Raw genomic sequence first — 25,631 nt, forward strand, 5'->3', positions numbered from 1 at the left:
CTGAATACAACATGAAGTTTAACAGTCCTCCTTGCATTCGAGGCTGGTGTAGGTGGATCGGTACCTGACAGGTCACTAAACTTGGTGACACCATATTCCGCAGTCCCTCTCTCCTCTTCCTGCAGCTTCTTGGCCCTCTCCAGGTTCTCCACAAAGATCTTGAAGCGACGTGTCTCTTCTGGATAGAAAATTTGGGCAGCAGAGTCCATACTTTACATTTGCCACGTGTGAAGTTATTCACTTTGATCGTAAGAATAGAAATGCAGAAGTTTTTTAAAAAGGCTTGAGGCTTGTAAATAATGATGTTCAGAGGGACTTGGGTGTGTCCGTACAGGGAACATAAAGTTAGCCTGCAGTATAGCAAGCAATTAGGAAGGCAAATGGCGTGTTGGTCTTTATTGCAAGGGGATTGATGTACAAGAATAAGGAAGCCTTGCTACAGTTGTACAGGGTTTTGGTGAGACCACATCTGGAACACTGTGTGTAGTTTTGGTCTCCGCATTTAAGGAAGGATAGACTTGTATTGGAGACGGTGCAGTGAAGGTTCACTAGATTGGTCCCTGGGATGAGGGGGTTGCCCTATGATGAGAGGCTGAGTAAATTGGACTTATATCCTCTGGAGTTTAGAAGAATGAGACGCGATCTCACTGAAACATACAAGATTCTGAAGGGGTTGTGACAGGGTGGACGCTGAGAGATTGTTCCCGCTGGTCGGGGGAATCTAAAACACGGGGGGCCCAGTCTCAGGGTAAGGGGCCGATCATTTAGGACTGAGATGAGGAGAAATTACTTCACTCAGAGGGGTTGTGGATCTTTGGAATTCTCTATCCCAGAGAGTTGTGGATACTCTATCGTTGAATACATTGAAGGCTGCGGGATAGAGAGATTTTGGGTCTCTCAGGGGATGAAGGGATATGGGGAGCGGGCGGGAAGATGGAGCTGAAACCCAAGATCAGCCACGATCGTATTGAATGGTGGAGCAGGCTGGGTGGGCCGAATGGTCTACTCCTGCTCCTATGTCTTTGTGATCCTGTGACCTAGTCCAGTTGTGGAGTGGTTGGATTTATTCGGATGGACAGAATTAGGAGCACCATGTTTACGAACAGCATACCCCTTTCTGAGCCACTTTCTATCTGCTAGCGCCGTCAGTATCTCTCCCTCTCTCACCTTTGAGTCCGAAGGTTGGGGGTTCGAACCCCGCTCCAGGGGTTCGAGCTCACAACCCGGACCGACACTCCCAGCGCCAGTCCCGAGGGAGTGCTGCATTGCCAGAGGCGCCGTCTCTAGGATGAGTCATTAAATTAAACAAAGCCGTCTCAGTTTGGCCCCACAGCCACAATTGGAGGAGGAGCGGTGTGGGGGTTGGGGGCGGGGGGGGGGGGGGGGGGGAGGGGGGGACAGGTGAGGGGGGTGGGGGCAGTTCTCCCAGGTGCCCTGGAACAACGTACGCCCCCCCCCAGCAAACATCACTTGCAAAAAAAGATGACCCGGCCATCATCACATTGCTGCCTGCGGGATCTTGCTGTGCGAAAAGCGGCCGCTGCGTCTCCCCTGCACTGACTGCGACAGCGGCTGCCGTTCAACAGGAGAAAAGTACCTCGCTGGCGGCCTAGCGCTTTGGGAACACCCTGAGGCCGTGGCAGGCGCTACAGCAATGCACGCCTTTAACTTAAGAAGCCCACTGAAACGCAGCAATCGGGGCTAGGTTGTGGCCGCCTCCCCTTATGGGTCCCAGTGTCAGGTTTTGCCTGGTAACACTCCCGTGGAGCACCTTGGGATGGATTACTGCGTTAAAGGCGCTATATAAGTGCAAGTCGTTGTTGTTGCACTTTTTAAGATCGACAATGCATTCCCTGCTCTACGTTGTCGCAAGACCCCCTGGTACACACTATTCACACCTCAAGCTATCGATGCAACTGACCCAGGTCCTGCTCACCATAATCAAAACCCTTTCTTTCCTTTTTTCAAAGGGGATGGAAAAGCCCCAATCACTGCGCAACCCCCTCCCTTGATTCGGGATAACTTGACGATACTGAATCGAATTGGGTTACGTTGTGAGGGCAGGTTACACAGACTAGGCCTGCGTTCCCTCGAGCGACGAAGGTTTTAAGGGGTGGGGGGGGGCGATCTAATCGAGGGGTTTGAGATGGTGAAAGGATTCGAGAGGGTCGACGACAGAGAGGGACTATTGCCTCTGGCGGGGTGTGGGGGGAGGGATGGTGGGGTCGGGGGTGAGTAGAGTCCAGAGCAAGGGGGCAGAAGCTTAAAATTAGTTCGGGTTTGGAATGGGCTGCCTGGGAGTGTGGCGGGGGCGGGTTCGATTGAGGCATTCAGGAGGGTATTGGATGATTATTTAAGTAGAAACAATGCGCAAGGGTTACAGGGAAAAGGGCAGGAGATCGGCGCTGAGCTGAAATGCTCAGGGAGCTGGTGCAGACATGGATGGGCCGAATGGCCTCTTTCTGCACTGTAACAGTCCTCTGGTTCTGTGAGGAGAGCCAGGCCGTTCAGAGGCGCTGTCAGGGATCACTCCTTGGGAATCTGGAACTCTCTCTCCTCCCCGCCACCCCTCGATAAAGCTGTTGAGTTTGGGAGGGAGGCTTGACTGAAAATGTCAAAATTGCGATTGGTAGATTTTTGGGTAAGGGGGTGGGTTAAGGGTCAAGGAACCAAGGTTGGGCGGGGGGGGGAGGGTTAAAATACAGGTCGGCTGCAATCTGGTTGAATGGCGGAACAGGCTCGAGGGGCTGAATGGCCTCCTCCTGTTGCCGTGAGCTCTTGAGGACATAGCCGAGAGCGCGGTATGAGGTAAAATTGTGTCAAGTCCAAATCTTACCTTCCTGGTCCTTGTAGATCTTGCCGTAGGTTTTCACGAAGTCGTAAAACATCATTGTCAACTCCTCCTGGAAAAGCAAATGGGAACAGGGGGTTTTTTAAGAGGGGCGTTTTTCCCCCACTCACTGGGAATGGCCTGCAGAGAGGCCTACGCACTTGATCGGCAGCCAATCGGGCAATCTGGCGGCCCGTGGAAGGCTACCTCAGCAAGGAGCCAAGCGCTGAGAGAAAAGGGGGCAGAGTTTGAGCGATTGAAGTAACACCCAGGAACAGGAGGAGGCCATTCAGCCCCCTCCTCCCCCCTCCCCACCACCACCACCACCACCACTCCGGGCTTGCTCTACCATTCGGGTCAGACCCTGGCCGATCTGCACCTCAGCTCCAGAGACCCTCCTTGGGTCCCGTACCCCCTTTAAGCCGACGCAAGCCTCGGTGGAAATGTCAGCTGGTGGCCGTGGTGAGGCAGGCTTGTGGCCCCTTTCTGAGGTAGTCGGGCTTGTCGCGTTGGCGCTCGGCGGGCCTGGCCCACGCACTTACTCCATCCAAGGCCTGGGTGGGACACCGCCCCCCGTCTCTGCAGGGGCGTCCCTCGGAGAGCAGCAAGACAGAGACCACCAGAAGACACACCACGCCAAGCCTCTCCATCGCCCTGCCAGATCTGAAAGTTATCAGCTCAAGGTACCGGAGCTGAGGTTTTATAGAGGCAGCCGCCTGATTCGCTCAGCCCAGGGCTAAGATTTGGGTGTGATAAAGAGAAGCCACAAGGGGAACTTTTCTGCGTCAGGCCTTGTTTGAAAGGTAGCGAGTTCCACATCCTCACCAACTCCCCGGGTAAAGAAGTTTCCCTTGATGTCTCTGTCAGATTTAATATCTTAAGACTATCTTACATTTATGCTTCTGGCCTCCTGCACAAGTGGAAGCGCCTTCTCTAGGTTTAGCCTCTCTCAAACCACCCCCCCACCCCGGCCGCCATTTTCAGGTCACCCTCTTAGCCTATTCGAGAGAAACGAGGCCTATCCCGTTCAGCCTTATCTGATAACTGTGACCTATCAGCCCTGCTATCATCTTTGTCAGCTGCTTTTTACTGTACCTCCTCCAACCCCCTCCGTAGCCTTTTTATCATAACTGTCCACAATAACCCGGAGCGAGGCCTGCTTTCCAATTCTACCCTTCTCCAAATGAACCCCGGCTCGTTTGCTATTTAGCCTCCTCACTAACCCGCGTCACCATTGGCAGCCATTTGTGAATCTGCCCGACCCCTCTGCCCGTCTCCCCCATTTAGACCATAAGACCATAAGACATAGAAGCAGAAATTAGGCCATTCGGCCCATCGAGTCTGCTCCGCCATTCAATCATGGCTGGTAAGTTTCTCAATCCCATTCTCCCGCCTTCTCCCCATAACCTTTGATCCCCTTACCAATCAAGAACCTATCTATCTCGCTCTTAAATACACTCAATGACCTGGCCTCCACAGCCTTCTGTGGCAATGAATTCCATAGATTCACCACTCTCTGGCTAAAGAAGTTTCTCCTCATCTCTGTTCTAAAAGGTCTTCCCTTTAACTCTGAGGCTGTGCCCTCGGGTCCTAGTCTCTCTCCTACTAATGGAAACATCTTCCCCACGTCCACTCTATCCAGGCCTTTCAGTATTCTGTAAGTTTCAATCAGATCCCCCCCTCATCCTTCTAAACTCCATCGAGTATAGACCCAGAGTCCTCAAACGTTCCTCATACGTTAAGCCTTTCATTCCTGGGATCATTCTCGTGAACCTCCTCTGGACCATCTCCAGGGCCAGAACATCCTTCCTGAGATACGGGGCCCAAAATTGCTCACAATATTCTAAATGTGGTCTGACCAGAGCCTTATAAAGCCTCCGGCTTGTATTATCTGAGGAGTGCCTGACCACCTGGTTCTTCCTACCCAAACAGACCACCTCGCCCTGGTCTGGAGTCCGTTTCACAACTCCGCACCCGTCCTGAAGGCTGATTGCTGTCCACCTCTATTTCGTCTCGTCCTCAGTGTTAACGGTGCCCTTCAGTTTGGGTGACACTAGCAATTGTGCTTCTGATTCTCATGTCGCAGTTGCTAGTGCGGACAGCGGAGAGCAGTGGTCCCAACGCCGATCCACGTGGAATTGTATTGTCATCTTTTTTCTCCGTCTGAATAGCTACACCTAAGGCCTGCCCTCTGTTCTTCGGCCAGCTTGCTATCTATTCTGCTACTTGTCCCTTAACTCCACAAGTTCCGACTTCAGTCACGAGCCTGTTAATGAGGGACCTTAAAGAAAAGCCTTGTTGAAAATCCAAATATCCAAAAATCAGCTACTTTTTCAAAGCACTCAAGAGGGTCGCTATCGTACGAGCTTCCCTTTCCCCTTTATATCTGGAGGACTGGAGCACGAGGGGGTAGAAGTCAGGCTTCAGCTGTACAAAGACCTGGTTAGGCCGCACCTGGAGTTTCTGGGAGCAGCTCTGGGCACCACACTCACCTTAGGAAGGGTATATTGACCATGGAGGGAGCGCAGTGTAGATTTATCAGGATGATACCTGGACTCCAAAGGGTTAAATTACAAGGAGAGGTTACACAAACTGGGGTTGTATCCCCTGGAATTTAGAAAGTTAAGGGAAGATTTGATCAAAGTTTTCCAGATACGAAGGGGGACAGATAGGGTGGAGAGAGAGAGAAACTATTCCCGCTGGTTGGGGGAGCCTCGGACTAGGGGTGGGGCAGAGTCTAAAAATGAGAGCCAGGCCTTTCAGGAGTGAGATTAGGAAACGCTCCCACACACAAAGGGTAGGAGAAGTTTGGAAACTCTCCCCCGCAAACGGCGACCGATGCTGGATCGATTAATTTTACATCTGAGGTTGGTAGATTTTTGTTAATCAAAAGCCATAAGGGATATGGGGCAAAGGCGAGACTGTAGATCACAGATCAATCACGATCCCATTGGCAGGACAGGCTCGAGGGGCTGAATGGCCTCCTCCTGTTCCTAAATTCCAATCTAAAGGTGGCTAGAAAAGATTCAGAAAGGCTGTGGGCTGGTGAGGGTGGGGGGATGGGGGTGGGGAGTGGGGGGGTGGGGGGTGGGGAGCAGGGCAGGTGGGGGTGGTGGATTTGTAGGGGGTGTCTTGGTGTTGTGGTCCATATTGGAATCAGGAACATGGTCAAGGTTAAGGGTGAGGTGCTGGTAATGGAGTATCAGGAGTCCGAAGCGGAACTGAAAAGCAGGACCTCACATGTAATGAACCCAAGATTATTACCCAATCCATATGCAAATTGACATATGGACCAAGAGATTCGGAAAGTGCCAGATGAATAGAAGCACAGACTCAATGGGCAGAATGGCCTGTCTCTCTGCTGCATCTTCTATATAATTCCACGTGAAACATTTACACACTCCTGGTGAATCTCGCAAATGCTAACACAGGAGGGAGAAATTGGGCTCTTTATTGCCGTTGTTTACCCAGCCTCCTGGCTTTCCAAGAGGGCACCCAAGATGGCGTTCAAGATGGTGCCCAAGATGGCATCCAAGGTGGCGTCCAAGGTGGCATCCAAGATGGCAACCAGGATGGCATCCAGGATGGCACCCAAGATGGCACCCAGGATGGCATCCAAGATATTGCCAAAGATGGTGCCCAAGATGGCACCCAAGATGGTGTCCAAGATGGCACCCAAGGTGGTGTCCAAGATGGCACCCAAAATGGTGCCAAAGATGGTGCCCAAGATGGCAACCAAGATGGCATCCAATATGGTGCCCAAGATGGCATCCAAGATGACACCCAAGATGGCTTCCAAGATGGCATCCAAGATGGTGCCCAAGATGGCACCCAAGATGGCATCCAAAATGGCACCCAAGATGGTGCCCAAGATGGCACCCAAGATGGCATCCAAGTTGGCATCCAATATGGTGCCCAAGATGGCACCCAAGATGACACCCAAGATGGCTTCCAAGATGGTGCCCAAGATGACACCCAAGATGGCGTCCAAGATGGGTGCACAAGTTCCCGTCAGGAATTGCGGCATGTGGCATTGTCTCAAAGGCGTTTGCGCGCGCCCCAACCTACCACAGCACGCAAAACAGGGAGGTCATGACACCCAGTTACCGTGTGCACTGGCTAATTTGATGCCATTTTGGAACACCGCACTCCAGCCTGTGTCCTTGTCTTAAATCCATACAGCTGAACACAACGTTGAATGGCCTGAAGGAAACCCCCATTCACCCCAGCCCCTGCCCTACCAGCGCCATTTAAAAGGGATTACCATTCCGCCGCTGAATGGCTCTTTCTGGATCATGGTGCAATGATAAGTGTTTTAGGAGCTTCTCCGCACTTGCCTCAAGCTCCAATAGCCTAGCGGGAGGGGTCTGGCTGGCTCTCTTTTGTTTCTTCATCGAGAAGCTTGTGCAGAAACAAGTTGCTTGCAGGCATGGCTGGCCAGGTGGGCCTTCCCCTAGGAATCGAATAGGTAAACGAAGCGAGGTCACACAAGATGGCATCCAAGCTGGCATCCAAGGTGGCGTCCAAGATGGCAGCCAAGATGGCATCCAAGCTGGCACCCAGGATGGTGCCCAGGATGGCATCCAAGATATTGCCAAAGATGGTGCCCAAGATGGCGTCCAAGATGGCACCCAAGGTTGTGTGCAACATGGCGCCCAAGATGGTGCTCAAGATGGCGTCCAAGATGTTGCCCAAGATTGGGCCAAGGATGGCATCCAAAATGGTGTCAAAGATGGTGCCCAAGATGGTGCCCAAGATGGCACCCAAGATGGCATACAAGTTGGCACCCACGATGGTACCCAAGATGGCATCCAAGATGGCAGCCAAGATGGTACCCAAGATGGCACCCAAGATGGCATCCAAGTTGGCACCCACGATGGTGCCCAAGATGGTGCCCAAGATGACACCCAAGATGGCTTCCAAGATGGCATCCAAGATGGTGCATCCAAGAAATGAAGAGAGGACTAGATGTTGAAAGAGGAAGGAGAAAGAGACAGAGTTAGTGTTAATATTTCTGTGGTGAGAGAGAGACAAAGTTGGTGTTAATGTTTCTGTGGGGAGAGAGAGATAGAGTTAGCGTTAATGTTTCTGTGGTGAGAGAGACAGAGTTAGTGTTAATGTTTCTGTGGGGAGAGAGAGATAGAGTTAGCGTTAATGTTTCTGTTGGGGTAGAGACAGATTTAGTGTTAATGTTTATGTGGGGAGAGAGGCAGAGTTAGTTTTAATGTCTCTGTGGGGATAGAGAGACAGAGTGAGTGTTAATGTTTCTGTGTGGGGAGAGAGACAGAGTTAATGTTAATGTTTCTGTGAAGAGAGGGAGGCAGAGTTAGTGTTCCTGTGGCGGGAGAAACAGAGTGAGTGTTAATGTTCATGTGGGTAGATAGAGAAAGTGTTAGTGTTAATGTTCATGTGGGGAGAGAGACAGGGTTAGCGTTAATGTTTCTGTGGGGAGAGAGACAGAGTTAATGTCAAAGTTGCTGCGGACAGACACGCAGAGTTAAAGTTACTGAGGGGACAGAGAGACAGTTTTAGTGTGAATGTTTCTATGTGGAGGGAGACGGGGTTAGTTTTAATGTTTCTGTGGGGAGGGAGAGAAGGAGTGAGTGTTAATGTTTCTGTTGGAGGAGAGAGACGAAGTTTGTGTTAATGTTTCTGTGCTGTGAGAGAGACAGAGTTAATGTCAATGTTTCTGTGAAGGGAGGGAGGCAGAGGTTGTGTTAATGTTTCTGTGGGGAGAGTGACATAGTTAGTGTTAATGTTTCTGTGGCGGAAGAAACAGAGTGAGCGTTAATGTATCGGTGGGGTGAGAGAGACAGAGTTAGTTTTAATGTTTATGCGGGGAGAGAGAGACAGATTTAGTGTGAATGTTTCTGTGGGGAGAGACGGACGGAGTTAGTTTTATTATTTCTGTCTGGAGAGAGACAGAGTTAGTGTTAATGTTTCTGTGGGGAGAGAGAGACAGAGCTGGTGTTAATGTTTCTGTGGGGAGAGAGAGACAGAGCTGGTGTTAATGTTTCTGTGGGGAGAGAGACATGGTTAGTGTTAAAGTTTCCGTGCGGTGAGAAACAGAGTTACTCTTAATGTTGCTGTGGGGAGAGAGAGAGACAGAGTTAGTGTTAATGTTTCTGTGGGGAGAGAGAGATAGATTTAGTATTAATGTTTTTGTGGGGAGACAGAGACAGAGTTAGTGTTAATATTTCTGTGGGGACAGAGAGACAGAGTTAGTATTAATGTTTCTGTGGGGAGAGAGACAGTGTTAGTGTTAATGTTTCTGTGGGGAGAGAGACATATTTAGTGTTAATGTTTATGTGCGGGGAGAGACAGAGTGATTGTTAATGTTTCTGTGGGGAGAGAGAGACAGATTTTTAATATTTCTGTGGGGAGAGAGACAGTGTTAGTGTCAATGTTTCTGTGGGGAGAGAGACAGAGTTGTGTAAATGATTCAGTGGGTAGAGAGAGACGGAGTTAGTATTAATGTTTCTGTGGGGAGAGAGACATAGTTATTGTTAATGTTTCTGTGGCGGGAGAGACAGAGTCAGTGTTAATGTTTTTGTGGGGAGAGAGAGATAGAGTTAATGTTAATATGTCTCTGGTGAGAGAGAGATAGAGTTAGTGTTAATGATTCTCTGGGGAAAGACATTATTAGTGTTAATGTTTCTGTGTGGAGAGGGACAAAGTTATTGTTCATGTTCCTGTAGGAGAGGGACAGTGTTAGTGGAAAGGATTCAGTGGGTAGCGAGAGACAGCTTTAGAATTAACGTTTCTGTGGGGAGAGAGATAGATAGAGTTAATGTCAATGTGTCTCTGGGGAGAGAAAAATAGAGTTAGTGTTAATGTTTCTCTGGTGAGAGAGACAATGTCAGTGTTAATCTTTCTGTGGGGAGAGAGATAGTTATTGCTAATGTTCCTGTGGTGAGAGAGGAACAGAGTTGGGGTTAATGTTTCTATGGGGAGAGAGATAGAGTTATTGCTAATGTTCCTGTGGTGAGAGAGGAACAGAGTTGGGGTTAATGTTTCTATGGGGAGAGAGATAGAGTTATTGCTAATGTTCCTGTGGTGAGAGAGGAACAGAGTTGGGGTTAATGTTTCTATGGGGAGAGAGATAGAGTTATTGCTAATGTTCCTGTGGTGAGAGAGGAACAGAGTTGGGGTTAATGTTTCTATGGGGTGAGAGCGACAGAGTTAGTGTTAATGCTTCTGAGGGGAGGTGGAGATAGAGTTAGTGTTAATGTTTTTGTTGGTAGAGAGAGAGATGGAGTTAGTGTTAATGTTTCAGTGGGGGAGAGAGACTCAATGTTAATGTGTCTCTGGGGAGAGAGACTGTGTTAGTGTCAATGTTTTTGTGGGGAGAGAGACAGAATTCGTGCCAATGTTCCTGTGGTGAGAGAGGGACAGATTTAGTGTTCATGTTTCTATGGGGAGAGAGAGACATTGTTTTAATATTTCTGTGGGGAGAGAGACAGTGTTAGTGATAATGTTACTGTGGGGAGAGAGAGACAGTTTAGTGTTAATGTTTCTGTGGGGAGAGAGAGACAGAGTTAATGTCAATGTCCCTGTGGTGAGAGAGAGACAGTTTAGTGTTAATGTCCCTGTGGAGTGAGAGAGACAGGTTAGTGTTAATGTTTCTGTGGGGTGAGAGAGACAGAGTTAGTGTTAATGTTTCTGTGGGGAGTGAGAGAGACAGAGTTAGTGTTAATGTTTCTGTGGGGATTGAGTGAGACAGAGTTAGTTTTAATTTTCCTGTGTGGATAGGGAGTCAGATGCAGTGTCAATGTTTCTGTTGGGGAGAGAGACATAGTTAGTGTTAATGATTGTATGGAGAGAGAGACAGAGTTGGTGCTAATGTTTCTTTGGGGTGAGAGAGATAGAGTTAGCTTTAATGTTTCTGTGGGGGTAGAGAAGGATTTAGTGTTAATGTTTCTGTGTGGGGAGAGAGACAGAGTTAGTGTTAATGTTTCTGCGATGAGAGGGAGGCAGAGGTAGTGTTAATGTTTCTGTGGGGAGAGTGACATAGTGTTAATATTTCTGTGGCGGGAGAGACAGAGTTAGTGTTAATATTTCTGTGGGTAGATAGAGAAAGTGTAAGTGTTAATGTTCATGTGGGGAGGGAGACAGGGTTTTGTTAATGTTTCTGTGGGGAGAGAGACAGATTTAGTGTTAAAGTTGCTGTGGACAGACACGCAGAGTTAATGTTACTGAGGGGCAGAGAGACAGTTTTATTGTTAATGTTTCTGTTGGGAGAGGGAGACATAGTTAGTGTTAATGTTTCTGTGGGGGGAGAGACTGAGTTAGTGCGAATGTTTCTTTGGGGAGAGAGAAGGACTTAGTTTTAATGTTTCTGTGGGGTGAGAGAAAGAGTTAGTTTTAATGTTTCTGTGGGGAGAGAGAGACAGAGTTAGTGTTAATGTTTCTGTGGGGAGAGAGAGACAGAGTTAGTGTTAATGTTTCTGTGGAGAGAGAGAGACACAGTTATTGTTAAGGTTTCTGTGAGGAGAGGGAGACAGAGTTAGTGTTAATTGTTCTATGGGCAGAGGTTGACAGAGTTAGTGTTAATGTTTCTGTGGGGAGAGAGACATGTTTAGTGTTAATGTTTCTGTGGAGGGAGAAAGACAGAGTTACTGTTAATTTTTCTGCTTGGAGAGAGACAGAGTCAGTGTTAATGTTTCTGTGGGGAGAGAAAGCGAGTTAGTGTTAATATTTCTGTGGGGAGAGAGAGACAGAGTTAGTGTTAATGTTTCTGTGGGGAGAGAGAGACAGCGTTAGTGTTAATGTTTCTGTGGGGAGAGAGAGACAGCGTTAGTGTTAATGTTTCTGTGGGGAGAGAGAGACACACAGTTAATGTTAAGTTTACTGTGGAGTGAGGTAGACAGAGGTAGTTTTAATGTTTCTGTGGGGAGGGTGACAGAGTTAGTGTTAATGTTCCTGTGTGGAGTGAGAGACACAGAGTTAGTTTTAATGTTTCTGTGGGGAGAGAGACAGAGTTAGTGTTAATGTCCCTGTGTGGAGTGAGAGACACAGAGTTAGTGTTAATCTTTCCATGAGGATATATAGAGACAGAGTTAGTGTTGATGTTTCTGTGGGGAGAGAGAGACAGACCCAGTTGGCGTTTCAGGTCAACGACCTTTCATCAGAACTGCGAAACGTTTGAGATGTGACAGGTTTTAAGCATGTACAGAGCTTCAGAGAGAGGGCGTAGGGGAGGAACGGACAAGGGGGAAGCTCTGTGTGTTGGGGAGATTAAAGTGTGGAAGGGCTGATGGTGCAAGATATAAAGAGATGGTAACATAAGCAAAAAAGCGAAGGAAAAAGCAAGACTTGCATTTTTTTGCGCTTCTCCCATCTATCAAACATCTGAAAGCACTTTACAGCCAATGAAGTAACTTTGAAGTGCAGTCACTGTTGTCATGGAAGAAACGCAGGAGCCAATTTGCGCACAGCAAGATCCCACAAAGTGCAATGTGACCATGACCCAGGTTATCTGTTCATTTGTGGTGTAGACTGAGGGATAAATATTGGTCCCGGGGTACGGGAGAGAGCTCCCCCTCTGCTCTTTTTCAAAACAGCGCCTTGGGATCTTTCACACGCACCTTAGAGGCCTGAGTGTGGCCTCATTTTAACGTATCATTGTAATAACACAGCTGATGGTGAATGCTGAGCTGTTCAAATCCCAGAGGGAAACTTGAAACAACCAATTTTCAATTTGTATGTTTCGAGATGCGGGCTTTGAATTCAGTAATAATAAGACCACTGAGTCTTAAGAGGTTTTTTATAAAAATAAATTAAACACTTATGAATAAAAGAAAAGACTGTAAGCACATACATATGTCTACAAATTACTGTTTGAATAATTTTTAAATCCTCTAGTTAATCTGGCTCCCAGTTACACCTTCATTAAGGCAACAGCAAAACACATAGATTTTAAGAAGACCCGCCCAAAGTGAACGATACCCTGAACAGTCGAATTCAAAGTGCATTCTCTTAACTTCAATCCCTGGAGGCAGCAGTTTTGGTACATGCAGGCTGAAGGTGTTTCACACTTGTTAGACCTTAAAATGTTTACCTTTACACACAGCCTTCTCTCCTTTATACATATTTTCCCCTTTGAATGCAAATCCCCATTGTTTCACGATGTCTTTGGACTTTATCTTTCAGATAATAAAAATCTCTCATAGCACTAAGTTTTACCAGTAATCTTTGGGAAAAATAAACACACTGTTTCTTACACCTGGCTCGTTGATACATTGCTCTCCTTCTTTGAAAGTTTATTTTACAAAAATGCAAATTGCCCCCTTTACACTTCGCATTCTAAAACTTCCCCATGTTTATCCAATTAACATTTCAAACCTAACTTCTCTTCTTACGTCAAAGTACCCAGACAAGTTGCCTATAATTCAATTAGGTTTCACACACACACACACACATAGACACATAGACACAGACTTCACTTTGTCATAAATTCCAATAACATTATGGACATTACTGTACCTTCCTGACAATTCACCCAAAAGATGGCACCTCTGAGAGTGCAGCACACCCTCACTGGTGGGTCAGGCTTCTTTTCTTGAGCTCAATCCCTGGAATAGGGCTTGAACCCAGAATCCTGAGAGTCCGAGATAAGAATGTGACCCTGAGCCACAGCTGACACACTAAGGAAGGGTTTCGAGGGGGCATCAATGGCAATGGAACTATTACCTGCATCTGCCGTCCAAGGAAACTCTTCATTCCACCCGGAAATCTGTAAAAAGCCGCATGGAAAGAGCCACAGCCTCAGGGTAAGGGTGTCGGCCATTTAGGACTGAGATGAGGAGATGTTTTTGCACTCGGAGGGTTGGTGAATCTTTGGAATTCTCTACCCCAGAGGGCAGAGGAGGCCCATCCATTCAGTGCGTTCAAGACTGAGATCGATGGGTTTTTGGGTGCTAAAGGGTGTGGTGATAATGCAGGGTGGCGCAGTTGAGATGGAAGATCAGCCATGATCGTATTGAATGGCGGAGCAGGCTCCAAGGGGGGGGCCGAATGGCCTCACTCCAGCTCCTGTTTCTTGTGAGGTGCTATCTCCTGAGTTTCTGGTGAGCTTAACTGGAAGGAGGCCGGGACCAGAGGGAGGAACTGGCATTTCAGAGGCCATTTGTAGAATGCACCACTCCACTGGGAATAGCAGTCCAATTAATGGTGTCCGGTCTCCGGAGGGAGACAGGGAGCCACATTCTGGATTCAGAGGTAAATGGCCAACTGTCATTTACAGCACAGAAGGGGGCTATTCGGCCCATCGAGTCCATGCTGGCTTTCTGCACACCAATCCGGTCAGTCCCATTCCCCCCCCTGCTCTATCCCCGTATCCCTGCGAGTTTATTTCCCTCCAGCGTCCACCCAATTTCCTTTTGGGATTATTCATCATCTCCGCTTCCACCCCCCCTCCTCATGGGCAGTGAGGTCCAGGTCATTACCGCTCACTGTGTAAAAAATATTCCTCCTCACATTCCCCCTCCCCTCACCCAAAACCTTTAATCTGTGTTCCCCATGCCCCCCTCCCCAGCCCTTGCACCGTCAGCCAATGGGAACAGCTTTTCTTCGTCTACCTTATCCAAACCTGTCATCATCTTGTCCACCTCTATCAAATCCTCCCCCCTCAATCTCCTTCGCCCCAAGGAGAGCAACCTCAGCTTCTCCAACCCCCTAACCCTGTTGCTAAAATCCCCTCATCCCTGGGACCGTTCTGGTCAATCTCCTCCGCAACCTCTCAAGGACCCTCACATCCTCCCTAAAGTGCGGTGACCAGAACTGGTCACAATACTCTAGTTGTGGACGAACCAGAGCTTTATAAAGGCTCAGCATAACTTCCCTGTTTAAATACTCAGTGCCTCTATTTATGAAGCCCAAGGCCTGATATTCTTTGCTAACTACCCTCTCAATATGTCTTGCCACCTTCAATGCCCATGCACTCCCAGGCCCCTCCGACCCTACATACTCTTTAGAACTGTGCCATTTAGCCTATATTGCCTCTCCTTACCCCTTCTGCCAAAATGCATCACCTCACACTTCCCCGTATTAAATTTTATTTGCCACTTGTCTGCCCGCTCTGCCAACCTGCCTTTGCCCAGTTGTGGTTGATGGGTATCATCCTCACTGTTTGCCACACCTCTGAGTTTGGTATCATTGCCAAATTTTGAAACTCTACTCTATTCCGATATCCAAGTCAGTCATATGTAGCATAAAGAGCTGTGCTCCGAGCACTGACTCTTGGGGAACACCACCTTCTACCACCCTCCGGTCTGAAAAACAACTATTTACCACGACTCACTGGTTTCTGTACTTAAGCTCATTTTTTATCCACTGATGCCTACAATGAGCAACGATATGGTGATGTGATAGAGACGAGGGGCGTTGAGGTACTGATGGAGAGGAATAGCTGTCCAGATACATGAGCAACTTGCAAACTTTGGATGCGTTGCAAAGAATTTTGAACAGTCAGAGAATGAAGTGGAGTTTGACTAAGCAAAAATCCACAGGGCTGTATCTTTAATGAATTGAGAGAGAAACAGGGCAGGGGTGAACTTGCAGTGCCCACGATGAGATACTCCACTCTCGCTGATTAATGATAAAATAAGGAACCCAACAATATCAGATTGTGTGTCCCACTTTACAACACAAACAGGATTCTGTTAAAACCACATTCTGCGATATACTTCATTTCTGCATCGCGAGTTAATCTTCTTAACCCTTAGACTGCTAAGCAACTAAACTCCTCAAATACTCGGACCACTAGCACTGGAACACGAATCCCCCCATCAACGCATCCTGTTCAGTGGCACCCTCACCTCTGAGAAGTGTAAAAGATCCCCGGGGGATTAGGGGGTGAGTTCTCTCCGGTGTCCTGGGGGCTAATATTTATCCCTCAACCAACACCACTAAAAAAAACAGGTTATCATCACATCACTGTTTGTGGGAGCTTGCTGTGCACAAATTGGCTGCTGTGTTTCCTACATTCCAAAAGCCCTTCATTTGCTGTAGAGCCTTTTAGGATGTCCTAAGGTCATGAAAGGTGTTATAGAAATGCAGAGTCATTTTTTAATCTACCTAATACACTGAGCCACAGAGAGCACACCGCGGAGTGAGTTGGTAATGGAAGTCTTGCTATAACTGTACAGGGCATTGGTGAGACCACACCCAGAGTACAGTGCACAGTTTTGGTCTCCTTACTTAAGAACGGATATACTTGGATTGGAAGCAGTTCAGAAAAGGTTCACTCAGCTGATTCCTGGGATGAAGGGGGTTTGTCTTATGAGGAAAGGTTGAGCAGGTTGGGCCTATCCTCAGTGGAGTTTAGAAGAATGAGAGGAGATAAGATTCTGAGGGGGCTCTGACAGGGTGGATGCTGAGAGAATGTTTCCCCTCATGGGGAAATCTAGAACGAGGGGGCACTGTTGAAAAATAAGGGCTCTCCCACGTGAGGTGGAGGTGAGGAGGAATTTCTCCCCTCAGAGGGTCGTGAGCCTGTGGGATTCTCTCCCCCAGAGAGCAGTGGGAGCTGGGTGATTGAATATATTCAAGGCTGAGGTAGACGGGTTTTTGATCGACAAGGGAGTCGAGGGTTATGGGGGGGGGACAGACAGGAAAGTGGAGTTGAGGCCACACTCAGATCAGCCATGACCTTATCGAACGGGGGAGCAGATTGCTGGGCCGAATGGCCTTCTCCTGCCCCTATTTCTTATGACCTTATGAGTTGTGAGCAACCAATTTGCTGGCCCAGGATGAAATTACGACAGCATCTACAGTCCAACGCTTTAACTATGTCTAAAAATGTCTTAAACCTTTTGAGCCTTCAGGCTCAAGAGGCAAGAACTGGGCAACACCTGATAAGCTGCAAAAGCATTCAACGCCCTGCATTCATATAGCGCCTGGAATGTAATAAAATGTCCCAAGGTGCTTCGCAGGAGCATTGGAACACAAAGTTTTGACCCTGAGTCACATAAGCAGTTATTGGGACAGGCGATCAAAAGCTCGGTCAAACAGGTTGGCTTTAAGGAACATCTTCAAAGAGGGGAGAGAAGTGGAGAGGTTTAGGGAGGAGATTCCAGAGCTTAGGGCCCTCCCCCAGGCAGCTGAAGGCACGGCCGCCCAATGGTGGAGCGATGGGAATCAGGGATACTCAAGAGGCTGGAATAAGAGAGCGCAGAGGTCTCGGAAGGTTGTGGGGCTGGAGGCGGTTGTAGAGATAGGGAGGGGGAGGGGGAGGCGAGGCCCTGGAGGGATTTGGAAACAAGGGTGAGAACTTTAAACCTTAACCCTTAAGTCAGCAAGCAAAGGGGGCGATGGGTGAATGGGACTGACTTGAGAATTGGGAGATGGGGCAGCAGAGTTTTGGATGATGTCAGGTTTACAGAGGGTAGAGTGAGAGAGTGCGGAGTGTGAGACATTCACGGCCTTTGGAGAGGAAAGCGAGGTTGGAGATGGGGCGCTAGTGCCCAGCGCCAGTGGGGGTCAAGGTTGATTTCTTAGGATGAGGGGAGATGATGGCAGATTGAAGGAGAAAGGATCAGAACCTGAAGAGAGAGAACGGTTAACAATATAAGCAAACAGGACAGCGAGAGGGGTTGGGGAGTGGTGGGGTGGGCAGGGAGGGAGGCTGGGTGGTCAGCAGTCCAGTGGGCTTGTGGTCAAGGGAGCAGGAGGTGGGTCGCATGGTCAAGACGAGCTTGGAAAGAGCATGAGGGGGGAAATGAGATTCTAGAAACTAGAATTCATGTTGCTGCTGCCTCTTTGATCCAATCAATTTGCTAACCAGCCTATTAGGTGATACTTTATCGAACGTATTTCAAAATCGACATAAACAGCATTTGCCTTCATCAACCCTCCCTGTTACCTCACCAAAAAATCCAGTCAACTGAGTGAAACACAATTTGCTTTTAACAAACCGGGGCTCACTTTCCATTGTTCGCGGGTGTCTGAGTGGCTGCTGATCTTCTCCTCGATCATCATTTCTGAAGCTTCCCCCCCCACCCCAGGGCTGGGCTTAAACTGACCGGCCTCCAGTTGCTGGGCCAACCCCTTCCATCCTTTCCTGAGCGAGGGTGTAACATTGGCAATTCGCCAGTCCTCTGACAGCACTGCTGTATCTCGGAAGGGTTGGAAGACTGTAGCCAGAACCTCCACGATTCCCACTCTGAAGTCTCTCAGCACCCTCGGGTGCATCCCATCCGGACTTGTTGACTCCTCCATGTTAAGTCCAACCAGCCTTTCCAGTATCGCCTCTTGAGCGATTTTGATCTCACCCACTGCCTTAGTTCACTGTAGTGTTGGTAAAGTCCCTTCCCTTGCTTAACACCGATGCGCAGTGCAGTATTACTACCCCGACCATGACTTCGGCCTTCACCAATAGGCCTCCATTTTGGTCTCTAATTGGTCCCAACGCTCCGTTGACAATCCCTCTACTGTTACGCATTTTCTGAGATAGCAGATATATTCAGAAACTCAAGGCACGAGGTATTAATTAGATGGTGATTAGCCAAGGGACAGGAAACAGAATAGTTGTGAATGGACATTTTTCCCCACTGGGCTCAGCATCACGATCATTGTTAGGTGGCGATTACCCAGAGCTTGAAGTACATTTTCGAACAACACAAGATGTGGCAACGTAGTAGATAGTGGACATTCAGGAGGAATGATGAGTGGATGGACAAAATGGCAGATACAGTTTAATGCAGTTGTTATAAAGTGACGCACTTTGAGAGGAGCAACATTGATTGGCAGTATAAACTAAAGAGTCTTCCTTTTATTCCTACACGGGATGTGAGCTTTGCTGGCTGGGCCCAGCATTTATTGCCCATCCCTATTTTCCCCCTGAGAAGGTGGCGGGTGAGCCGCCTTCTTGAGCCGCTGCAGTCCCTGTGGTGTATGTACACCCCCAGCGCTGTTAGGGAGGGAGCTCCAGGATTTGACCCAGCGACAGTGAAGGAACGGCCGATATATTTCCAAGTCAGGATGGTGAGTGGCTTGGAGGGGAACTTGCAGGTGGTGGTGTTCCCATGTGTCTGCTGCCCTTGTCCTTCTAGATGGTAGCGGTCGTGGGTTTGGAAGGTGCTGTCGAAGGAGCCTTGGTGAATTCCTGCAGTGCATCTTGTAGATGGTACACACACTGCTGCTACTGTGCGTCGGTGGTGGAGGGAGTGAATGTTTGCGGATGAGGTGCCGATCAAGCGGGGCTGCTTTGTCCTGGATGGTGTCGAGCTTCTTGAGTGTTGTGGGAGCTGCACTCATCCAGGCAAGTGGGGAGTATTCCATCACACTCCTGACTTGTGCCTTGTAGATGGTGGACAGGCTTTGGGGAGTCAGGAGGTGAGTTACTCTCCGCAGGATTCCCAGCCTCTGACCTGCTCTTGTAGCCACAGTATTTATAAGGCTGGTCCTGTTCGGCTTGTAGTGCCATTGTTAAGGAGTTGCAAGAGCAGAGAGACCTGCGGACTCACATTCACAAGGTGGCAGGGGTTGAGTGATAAGGTGGTTAAGAAAGCGCATGGGCTTTCCAGATAAGGGCATTGAATACAGAATAACCGGGTCAGGCTAAACCATTATAAATCACCGGTTAGGCCTCAGGCCTCAGATGGAGTATTGTGTCCAACTCTGGACTGCAGGAAGGCTGTCAAGGCCTGGGAGAGGGTGCGGAGGAGAGTTATCAGAATGGGACCAGGGATGAGGGGACTTCAGTTCATCGGGAGAGACTGGAGGTGCTGGGATTGTTCCCCTTCGAGCGGAGAAGGTTAGGCAGGAGATTTAATCGAGGTGTTCAGCATCATGAGGGGCTTTCGATAGAGTAAATAAGGAGAATCTGTTTCCCCTGGCATGTGGTTCTGTAGACCATAAGACCATAAGACATAGGAGCAGAAATTAGGCCACTCAGCCCATCGAGTCTGCTCCGCCATTCAATCATGGCTGATAAGTTTTTCAACCCCATTTTCCCGCCTTCTCCCCGTAACCTTTGATCCCCTTACCAATCAAGAACCTATCTATCTCGGTCTTAAATACACTCAATGACCTGGCCTCCACAGCCTTGTGTGGCAATGAATTCCATAGATTCAACACTCTCTGGCTAAAGAAGTTTCTCCTCATCTCTGTTCTAAAAGGTCTTCCCTTTACTCTGAGGCTGTGTCCTTGGGTCCTAGTCTCTCCTACTAATGGAAACATCTTCCCCACGTCCACTCTATCCAGGCCTTTCAGTATTCTGTAAGTTTCAATCAGATCCCCCCTCATCCTTCTAAACTCCATCGAGTATAGACCCAGAGTCCTCAAACGTTCCTCATATGTTAAGCCTTTCATTCCTGGGTTCATTCTCGTGAACCTCCTCTGGACCCTCTCCAGGGCCAACACATCCTTCCTGAGATACGGGGCCCAAAATTGCTCACAACATTTTAAATGTGGTCTGACCAGAGCCTTATAAAGCATCAGCAGCACATCCCTGCTTTTATATTCTAGTCCTCTCGAAATAAATGCCAACATTGCATTTGCCTTCCTAACTACCGACTCAACCTGCAAGTTAACCTTAAGAGAATCCTGGACCCTAGTCCTAACTCCCAAGTCCCTTTGCACTCCAGATTTCTGAATTCTCTCCCCATTTAGAAAATAGTCTATGCCTCTATTCTTCCTATCAAAGTGCATGACCTCACACTTCCCCATGTTGTATTCCATCTGCCACTTCTTTGCCCATTCTCCTAACCTGTCCAAATCCTTCTGCAGCCTCCCTGCCTCCTCAATACTACCTGTCCCTCCACCTATCTTTGTATCATCTGCAAACTTAGCCAGGATGCCCTCAATTCCTTCATCTAGATCATTAATGTATAAAGTGAAAAGTTGTGGTCCCAACACTGACCCCTGCTGAACTCCACTAGTCACCGGCCGCCATCCTGAGAAGGACCCCCTTATCCCCACTCTCTGCCTCCTGCCAGACAGCCAATCTTCTATCCATGCTAGTACCTTGCCTCTAACACCATGGGCTCTTATCTTACTGAGCAGCCTCCTGTGCGGCACCTTGTCAAAGGCCTTCTGGAAGTCCAAGTAGATAATATCCATTGGCTCTCCTTTGTCTAACCTACTCGTTACCTCCTCAAAGAATTCTCTGACAGATTTGTCAGGCATGACCTCCCCTTGATGAAACCATGCTGACTTTGCCCGATTTTACCATGCACTTCCAAGTATTCTGAAATCTCATCCTTAATAATGGACTCTAAAATCTTACCAACGACCAAGGTCAGGCTAATCGGTCTGTAATTTCCCGTCTTTTGCCTCACTCCCTTCTTAAACAGGGGGGGTTACATTTGCGATTTTCCAGTCCTCTGGGACCCTCCCTGATTCCAGTGATTCCTGAAAGATCATCACTAACGCCTCCACTATCTCTTCAGCTATCTCCTTCAGAACTCTGGGGTGTAATCCAGCTGGTCCAGGTGATTTATCCACCTTCAGACCTTTCAGTTTTCCTAGCACCTTCTCCTTGGCAATAGCCACCATACTCACCTCTGCCCCCCGACTCTCTTGAACTTTGGGGATGTCACTCATGTCTTCCACTGTAAAGACTGACGCAAAGTACCTATTCAGTTCCTCCGCCATTTCTTTGTTCCCCACTACTACTTCTCCAGCGTCATTTTCCAGCGGCCCAATGTCCACTTTTGCCTCTCTCTTATCCTTTATATATCTAAAAAACTCTTGCAATCTTCTTTTATATTACTGGCTAGTTTACCCTCATATTTAATCTTCTCCCTCCTTATTTCTTTCTTAGTTGTCCTCTGTTGGTCTTTGTAGGCTTCCCAATCCCCTGGTTTCCCACTGCTCTTCACCGCATTGTATGCTTTCTCTTTAGCTTTTATGCTGTCCCTGACTTCACTTGTCAGCCATGGTTGCCTTGTCCTCCCTTTAGTATGCTTCTTCTTCCTAGGGATGAATTTTTGCTGTGTCTCCCAAATTACTCCCAGAAACCCCTGCCATTGCTGTTCCACTGTCTTTCCTGCTAGGCTCATCTCCCAGTCAATTCTGGCCAGCTCCTCCCTCATGCCTCTGTAGTTGCCTTTATTCAACTGTAATACCGTTACATCTGATTCCAGCTTTTTCCTCTCAAATTGCAGGGTAAATTCTATCATATTATGGTCACTTCCTCCTAAGGGTTCCATCACCTTAAGCTCCCTTATCAAATCTGCCTCATTACACATCACTAAATCTAGAATTGCCTGTTCCCTAGTGGGCTCCACCACAAGCTGCTCCAAAAAGCCATCTCGTAGACATTCCACAAATTCCTTTTCTTGGGATCCACTACCAACCTGATTTTCCCTGTCTACCTGCATATTGAAATCCCCCATGATCACTGTAACCTTGCCTTTCTTACATAACTTTTCTATCTCCTGGTGTATCTTGTGTCCCACATCCAGACTACTGTCCGGAGGCCTGTACATAACTCCCATTATGGCTTTTTTTATCTTTGCGGTTCCTCAACTCTACCCACACAGATTCTACATCATCTGACCCTACATCATTTCTTGCTATCGATTTAATTTAATTTCTTACTAACAAAGCAATCCCACCCCCTCTGCCAACCTGCCTATCTTTTTGATAGGATGTATATCCTTGGATATTTAGCTCCCAGCCCTGATCCCCTTGCAGCCATGTCTCCGCGATGCCCACCACATCATACCTGCCAATTTCAATCTGCGTCACAAGCTCATTCACCTTATTTCGTATACTGCGTGCATTCAAATACAACACCTTCAGTCCTGTATTTCCCATCCCCTTTCTCATTGTCGCCCCTTTATCTGATGTGCTTGAAGTTAGATTCCTAGCCCTTTCCAAACACTCTGTCCTATTTTGTGTCCTGGAGACTTTAATAGCCGCTCCTGGGCTCTCCTTTCTTTACAGTTTTTTCATAATTTTCCATGAAGTTGAATCCATCCCCCCCACACGCTAACCTGCTGCTTTGTTTCCCATTAGGCATACTTCTTGGAGTTTTACCCTTCCCTTCCCCCCCACTTTCTAGTTTAAAGTCCTGTTGACCACCCTATTTACCCTTTTCGCTAGAACATTGGTACCAGATCGGTTCAGGTGGAGACCGTCCCAACGGTACAGATCCCTCCTGTTCCAATACTGATGCCAGTGCCCCACGAAATGGAACCCCTCTTTCCCGCACCACTCCTTTAGCCACGTGTTTACTTCCCTTATTCTCGCGCCCCTATGCCAATTTGCACGTGGCTCGGGTAGTAATCCGGAGATTATAACCCTTGAGGACCTGTTCTTTAATTTAGTTCCTAGTTCCTGATAATCCCCAAACAGGCCCTCTTTCCTAGTCTTACCTATGTTATTTGTCCCGACGTGGACCACAACAACTGGATCCTCCCTCCCTCCCTCTCCAATATCCTTTCAAGCCGGTCAGAGATGTCCCTCACCCTGGCACCGCGCAGGCAACATACCATGCGGGATTCTCGATCCTGCTTACAAAGGATGCTATCAATTCCCCTAATTATAGAATCCCCTCCAACTACCACTTGTCTTTTTGCTTCCCCCCTCTTGAATGGCCTCCTGTGCCACAGGGCCGTGGTCAGCTGGCTCATCCTCCCTACAGCCCTGTTCCTCATCCACACAGGGAGCAAGTACCTCGTACCTGTTGGACAAGGTCAAGAGCTGAGGCTCCTCTGTTCCTGAACACAGGATCCCTCTACCTGCCTCACTTGCAGTCACACCCTGCTGACCCTGACCACTGACCGAACTTGAGGTACTTAATCTACCGAGTGTGACCGCCTCCTGATACAAAGCGTCCAGGTAACACTCCCCCTCCCGGATGTGCCGCAGCGTCCGGAGCTCGGACTCCAGCTCATCAATTCTGAGCCGGAGTTCCTCCAGCAACCAACACTTGCTGCAGATGTGGTCGCTGCGGCTCGCAATGGGATCTGCCAGCTCCCACATCATACAGCTACAGCACATCACCTGCCCAGCCAACTCGACTTAGATAATTAATTTAGTAATTAGCTTTGCAGTGTTTTTTTTTTCAAATTTGGTGCAGATTTCCTACCAACCAATCAGGTCACAGCTTTCCTGTGACGTCACTTTTTCAGTTTTGGCTTCAGTTACTCTGTGCCCCGAGGTCACCGCTCCGGAGCTCCTCCCTCCGAGTCTGCTCCCTGGAGACAAGGCCGTGAATCCCCGAGGTAAGCTAGATTTATACTCACCGCTCCGCTGCTCCTCCCTCCGAGTCTGCTCCCTGGAGACAAGGCCGCGAATCCCCGAGGTAAGCTAGATTTATACTCACCGCTCCGGTGCTCCTCCCTCCGAGTCTGCTCCCAGGATTTACTCACCAATCAGCGACTTTTTCTTTAAAATCCACTTTCAGAAGAGTGTCCCTCGCAGGTCTGGTGCACTCCTGAAGGCACTGCCTCTTCCTCGCTCTCTTTGTATTCAGGTTGGAGGAGGAGGGAGGGATGGAAACACTACAGCAATGTAATGTTTGGTGCTATTCCCTTCTTTGACAGTGGGTCCTCCTCGATTCCCTCCTGAGTCGCGGTGGCTGCGATGACTTCTCCCAGAATGCTTCAGTCACCTCTGACCAACGCCCTCTGTTGGATGAGTAACCAGTAACCAGGGGTCACAAGGATAAAGCAATTGGCAAAAGAGCTGGATGGAAAACGAGGAGAAATGTCTTCAGGCAGAGGGTTGACGAGATCGGGGACACTTTTAGCTGAAGGAGTGGCGGAAACAGACTTAAGAGGGACTTTCGAAAGGCACGGAGCTGAAGGGGACCAACTGACAGGGTCATGGGGAAAAAGCTGGGCAGTGAGGCTAAATGAGACAGCCCTTTCAAAGAGCCAGCCGAGATACGAGGGGCTGAATGGCCTCCTGCAGTTCTGTAAAGCTCCATCTTTGTATTCTACAATTCTAGATTGCAGTCCTGTTTTCTCAGATGGTTTGCAAGATAAGGTGTAGTGACAGCGGTTGCTCTGCAGCTTCTACATGCAGTAGATCTTAGATTGTATCTCTCGGCAGCACCTGTAGAACCCCGCAACCTACAATCGGCAGTGCCTGTAGAGCCCTCCAACCCACACCGCCTACACCCACCGCTCCCCAACCCCTTCAAAGCAAGTGTCGATAAATAATGCACCCCCTCCCTTCCATAAGACCATAAGACCATAAGGCATAGGAGCAGAAATTAGGCCATTCGGCCCATTGAGTCTGCTCCGCCATTCAATCATGGCTGATAAGTTTCTCAACCCCATTCTCCCGCCTACTTCCCGTAAACTTTGATACTCTTTTCGAGTTATCAACAGTCACAGATTGCAACTCTTTTGAGTACCCGTAACCTTTGATCCCCTTACCAATCAAGAACCTATCTATCTCGGTCTTAAATACACTCAATGACCTGGCCTCCACAGCCTTCTGTGGCAATGAATTCCATAGATTCACCAATCTCTGGCTAAAGAAGTTTCTCCTCATCTCTGTTCTAAAAGGTCTCCCCTTTACTCTGAGACTGTGCCCTCGGGTCCTAGTCTCTCCTACTAATGGAAACATCTTCCCCACGTCCACTCTATCCAGGCCTCTCAGTATTCTGTAAGTTTCAATCAGATCCCCCCTCATCCTTCTAAACTCCATCGAGTATAGACCCAGAGTCCTCAAACGTTCCTCATATGTTAAGCCTTTCATTCCTGGGTTCATTCTCGTGAACCTCCTCTGGACCCTCTCCAGGGCCAGAACATCCTTCCTGAGACACGGGGCCCAAAATTGCTCACAATATTCTAAATGTGGTCTGACCAGAGCCTTATAAAGCCTCAGCAGCACATCC

At 48.5% G+C, this 25,631-nt stretch overlaps 2 protein-coding genes across 2 annotated transcripts in view; one reads left to right on the top strand and one right to left on the bottom strand.

The window, feature by feature from the left end:
* The window catches only part of LOC144673788 (cathepsin W-like), a 40,561-nt gene extending 33,345 nt beyond the window's left edge, over window positions 1-7,216 (bottom strand). Inside the window, exons 1-3 of the mRNA XM_078535450.1 lie at window positions 7,095-7,216; window positions 2,837-2,903; window positions 65-178 (exon numbers count right to left, since the gene is read on the bottom strand). Of these exons, the coding sequence (XP_078391576.1) occupies window positions 65-178; window positions 2,837-2,903; window positions 7,095-7,127 (214 nt within the window). The 5' untranslated portion in view covers window positions 7,128-7,216. The remainder of the gene's footprint in view (window positions 1-64; window positions 179-2,836; window positions 2,904-7,094) is intronic.
* Window positions 7,217-12,734: 5,518 nt separating this feature from the next.
* Window positions 12,735-25,631, top strand: part of LOC144673791 (cathepsin L-like) — a 36,204-nt gene continuing 23,307 nt past the window's right edge. The window contains exon 1 of the mRNA XM_078535452.1: window positions 12,735-12,798. The gene's annotated coding sequence lies outside the window, so the exon portion shown is untranslated. The remainder of the gene's footprint in view (window positions 12,799-25,631) is intronic.

Source organism: Cetorhinus maximus, unplaced genomic scaffold, assembly GCF_964194155.1.
Source record: "Cetorhinus maximus unplaced genomic scaffold, sCetMax3.hap1.1 HAP1_SCAFFOLD_468, whole genome shotgun sequence".
In the NCBI taxonomy this organism is placed as follows: domain Eukaryota; kingdom Metazoa; phylum Chordata; class Chondrichthyes; order Lamniformes; family Cetorhinidae; genus Cetorhinus; species Cetorhinus maximus.